The sequence below is a fragment of the Oryza brachyantha genome, chromosome 4 (genome assembly GCF_000231095.2).
Source record: "Oryza brachyantha chromosome 4, ObraRS2, whole genome shotgun sequence".
NCBI lineage: Eukaryota > Viridiplantae > Streptophyta > Magnoliopsida > Poales > Poaceae > Oryza > Oryza brachyantha.
In genome coordinates this window covers 10,815,465-10,820,486 of record NC_023166.2, presented here as the reverse complement: position 1 = coordinate 10,820,486, position 5,022 = coordinate 10,815,465, and the positions used below count along the sequence as shown (strand labels likewise).

General features: G+C 41.4%; 1 protein-coding gene across 1 annotated transcript; it reads left to right on the top strand.

Annotated features, from left to right (window-relative positions):
• The first annotated feature begins 436 nt into the window (after nucleotides 1–436).
• LOC102721922 (BTB/POZ and MATH domain-containing protein 2-like) lies at nucleotides 437–3,726 on the top strand. The gene is made up of 2 exons (XM_040523204.1): nucleotides 437–476; nucleotides 2,579–3,726. Exon 2 carries the CDS (start codon nucleotides 2,596–2,598, stop codon nucleotides 3,724–3,726), a length of 1,131 nt encoding a protein of 376 aa, XP_040379138.1. The 5' UTR covers nucleotides 437–476; nucleotides 2,579–2,595.
• Nucleotides 3,727–5,022: the final 1,296 nt, after the last annotated feature.

Here is a 5,022-nt window from a genome sequence, read left to right as displayed (position 1 = left end):
GAACATTTTTAATGTGCTAATATTGTCTCCAGGGTAAGAAGTATTCCAGGTGATTTTAAAAGTGCCTCCAAAAATTTCTCTAGATTGTAAAACTTCTAATTTTAGAGGAGATTTTTAAATCTAACCTAGAAAAGTGCCTCTATCTAGGTGTGTTATTGTTGTCATAGAAACTATGTATGAACTACTATAACTATACTTTTGAAATCAATACTTCATTTCTCATAGCATTCCCACACAAACTAGCTAGTGAAATATTTAAATGGTAGGAAAAATAGGCAATTCTAGACTTCTAGTAGTGGAAAGGAATCATTTGGTACATCTTGATGACATCCTGATGCCATGTTGATCTCGGCCTCTCCGGTATAAATATATGCAATGACCCTCTATCTATCTCAGCCATACTATTATAATCTTGGTCAACTTATCTCTAAGAGAACATCTACCTCAGTTTATAAGCTAATATTCGATTTACTCAGGTGTGTTAATCATTTTGTATTTATACTAACTAGCAGACATGCCATTGCTCGGTTAGATACAATTATGTCAAAATTTGCATCATTTAATTAGTTTTTGGTGAGGCCTCTATTTTTTTATTTTTCTTAATATATAGTTGTTCCGTCCAAGGTAACATCTATTGCCATTCATGTCAACATTTGTTATATATGCCACCCCACTTTGACTGTGAAAGTCTACTACTTCTAATGATGTATATCTGCTCAAGCTCTTTATCATAGGTTAAGTTATGTAAACTCGCACTTACATATATTATATCATTATACATTATTGTTGTTATATATATTGTCTCATATTGATTGCTTACATCTTCAATCATGTCAGTGCAATAGTTTCAGTAATTGTTGCTACTACTTACTGTCTCTTATGAAGTTATTCCTCTTACACTGTCCATGGCACACTCTACTTGCTTATACCTAGTAGTATACAGATTGTTTCAAATAAAAATAACATCTATCTTATTTATCAATGTTGATTCATTGCTAAGCCTATTAGTTAGACATCTAATGTATTCAATTTTTATCTATAATTTGTATCCAAATAAAATAGCTAATTATATTTTTATTCCTCCCAGTTATCAATATATACTTGTTTCATAATCTTTGGTTTAATATTGACCATACATTATAATATGAACATCCAATATGATCAAGGGTAGAGATCTTTCTCTTTTCTCTGATTTTTTTAATTTCTTGCATGGCATTGAGAGTAATCTTCGATAAATGATCAATGCTTATTTTTCTTTTGCTTTAATAAGACAACAAATTCAACCTGCTAGACGTGGATGTTGAAAAAATAATCCCAAGATCTCATCAAGATTATCCATTGATTTCTCTATAGGAAATGGGGTGGTGTATAGAAGACTTACCAATTTATTCCATGATTTTTCCCCTTGGGAACCTATTTCATGAAGTTTTGGAAACACTCATTCAATTAACAGAATTGTTGCGCGAATGCATCTCTAACATGGAAGACCAACATATCAAATAGATTTTGCATGAGAAACCATGACATAATAAAGGTAGGACAAAGTTTATTTTATTTTTGAGAACCAATTATGGGCCTATGCTTTCGGTTTTGAGGAACGATTAATTCATGCATAGCGGACCATATGTTTTTTTACAAATATTTGGATTTTTTTTTTCAAATTTGGTCTTTTATGTTATAGGTTCACATTTAGTCCCTCGATCATGGGTGTTGATCCAACTTAGGCCATTTGCTACGGGTTCTTTGATTCCTTTAATCATTCGCAATTCATGTCTTGGTCTAAACCATGATGGTTTCCAATGACATGGCACATGTATGGAGTCTACTTGGATAAACAATGATAAAATCACCATATCCATCAAAAATAAATAACAAAAGGTAAAGAAAATATTAGAGTCCAATTATTATTCTTGCACTCTCATATATATACATGCCCTGCATTTTTTTTCATCTTGATTTGTCAAATAGGACATGCCATGTGACGCCGTTTCATTGAAAACTAGACCTACTGAAATGCCGGGCTGGACTGGGTTTAGGTTGGGCCTGGAAAAACCTAGGCTCGACTCTCAAGCCTAACACCAACCCTCTAGGCCCGAGCTGGACCTAGGCCGGGTTGGGTTTTTGGGTCTTTGTCGGGCTTTCTTTTTGCATTTTCAGTTTTTTTTTTCAGTTTTCGAGATTGGATTGTTGGGGTCAGGTCAGGTTGGGACGGCCGTGCTATGCAGCTCATGGACCATGAATTTGGTCTATTGAGAACCAGCCTTGTTTTAGCTGAAGGTGACTCAAAAGTTGAAGGACCAGTAGTAACCTGTTGCATATTTGAGTAACCAAAATCAGATCAACGTCCAAATGTGGTATTTCCCCCCTAAATGATGTTAGGAGTTAGTTGTAAGGGACAAAAAGAAAACAACCTTAAAAATATACTTATTCTTAACATTGAGGCCATCATATTGCTGTAACTAGCTAATTAATGGGAAGTTACCAAACACGTCAACAATGAACCGTTTGTCCACTCAGCTTAACTACCACTAATAACGTCAAGATTCATACTAATTAACCTGAATCTTTCTCTCTGCAGCTTCCTAGCTTCCTGCCATGGCGACGGCCACCGCATCCACCGTCAACAAGTCCGCGTCCACCATCGTCTCCAGCACGGAGAGCGGGCAGCACCTGCTCAAGATCGACGGCTACTCCCGCATCAAGGACACCATCGCCAACGGCAGCTTCATCCAGTCCTGCTCCTTCACGGTCGCCGGCTACCGCTGGTGCATCCGCTACTACCCCAACGGCAGCCACTCCTACTGGCCCGAGTACATCTCCCTCTACCTCTACCTCGCCAGCTATGTCAACCAGGGCGTGCGAGCACAGTTCTCGTTCAGCTTGCTCGACTACGACGGCGGGGAGCCGGTGACTGCGTACCGCAACGGCGGCTTCACCTTCACCAACCACAGCGACGTGGAGGGGGCGCGGCTCTTCTTCAACAAGGGCGTACTGGAGCGATCGGGGAACCTCCTCCGGGACGACTGCTTCACCATCAGGTGCGACCTCACGGTCGTCAAGCCACCGGAGGCGAAGGATATCGACGTCGCCGCCAGGCCAGCTGCGTCGCCGCCGGTGTCGGTGCCGCCGTCGGACCTGACTCGCCACCTCGGCGGCCTCCTCGCCACGGGGGAGGGCGCCGACGTGACGTTCGAGGTCGACGGCAGGACGTTCGCGGCGCACAGGAGCGTGCTCGCGGCCCGGTCTCCGGTGTTCCACACGAGCCTCTTCGGCGGCGAGCCGGAAGAAAAGGAGGACGGCGACGCCGCGCCAGCGGCCGGTGGCGCCGCCGCCGTCGTACGCGTCGACGACATGGAGGCGCCGGACTTCGAGGCCCTGCTCCACTTCATCTACACCGACTCGTTGCCGGAGATGGGAGGCCGCGGAGGAGACGAGGCGGCGATGCTGCCGGACATGGTCGCCGCGGCCAACAGGTACAGGATGGAGAGGCTGAGGATGGTGTGCGAGGACAAGCTGTGCAAGTACGTGAACGTGAGAACCGTGGCGGCGATGCTGGCGTTCGCCGGAGAACACCACTGCCATGGCCTGAGGAAGAGGTGCTTGGAGATCCTCGACGATCCGGCAAGCTTGAGAAACGTCGTGGAGACAGAAGGGCTCGAGTATTTGACCAAAAGTTACCCTCTTGTTTTGAAGGATCTAATTGCCAAGTTCGCTACAAAATCGTAGTTGTGCCTGGTGGTAATATTGTTGATCAACATGTTCTCTTATATGTAATGTGTGTACAGTGTAAGTTGATTTGTACCATGTTTGACTGATCCATTAGTACTTTCATTTTAGTCTACTTTAGTCCCTAAAAACCCAAATAAAAGGGACTAAAAGGGACTAAAATTATATTAATCTATTAGTGTCTTCCATAGATATTTATCGGGACTAAAGTTTCCTTTCACATTTGCCCCCCAACCAATATTTGTATATATGATGCACTTTTAGTCTCTTTTAGTTCTTCCAACCAAACAGTAGAGACTAAAGATTTTAGTCCAGTGACTAATATTTAGTCCTAAAACTAAATAACCAAACACCACCTTGATATATATGATCTAGAGTTTGTCTGAGACACTAGAGCATGGCCACTCAGGCATGAATAATGTCGCGTTCGTTTGGCCAAGTTAAGTTAACTTGCTCACTCGTTTTTCGCGCGCATGTTTCGCAAACTGATAAACAGTGTATTTTTTATAAAAATTTTCTATAGGAAAGTTGTTTTAAAAATCATATTAATCTATTATATATTTTTTAATAATTAATAATTAATTAATCATGTACTAATCTATTGCTACGTTTTTCGTGCTAGGTAAGTTAACTTGTCTATCCCTACCGACGAGCGCGGCCTAAATCGTATGAGAAAGATGTATCCTTTTTCTTCCGAACTAATGGAAAATTAATACTGTTAATTAAGGAGAAAATTAAGTGATATCCTGGTCGCGACAAGCCTTAATACGAGTTCTGGAAGCTATGGTTTATAAAGTGTATCGTGATGCTTCTCTGTATTGGAAGCTCCGCAGAAATTTAAAGTTAGAAAAACTTAAATTTTGATTTATAAAAGTAACCATAATAAAAAGACGAAGCCGTATTCTTCCTTTTCTTGCTGTGCTGCAGTGTTGATATATTTGTGCCTTGACTAAATCATACTTGAAAAAAGGACTCTCAGGCGCCTCGCTGGATTCACAAGTTTGGCATAACGAGGAACTCGCTGTGAATAAAGGATTGCAGGCTTGCAGGGGCTTCCTTCCTTAGATGCGAGTCGTGATTCTTCTTCTTACACTATAGGCGGTAGCGTGCAAGAAAACTGGCGAATTTAGATGTTCTCTTTTTGCAACGAATTAATTAACTAAGGGGTGTTTAGATGGTAAAAACTTTTGGCAAAAATATCACATCGAATGTTTGACCAGATGTTAGAAAGAGTTTTTGGACACGAATGAAAAAACGAATTTCACGGCTCAGCTCGCTTGGAAACCGCGAGACGAA

Bases quoted from the DNA above. Each gene is read 5' to 3' on its own strand.
- LOC102721922 (XM_040523204.1), top strand. From the start codon at position 2,596: ATGGCGACGGCCACCGCATCCACCGTCAACAAGTCCGCGTCCACCATC.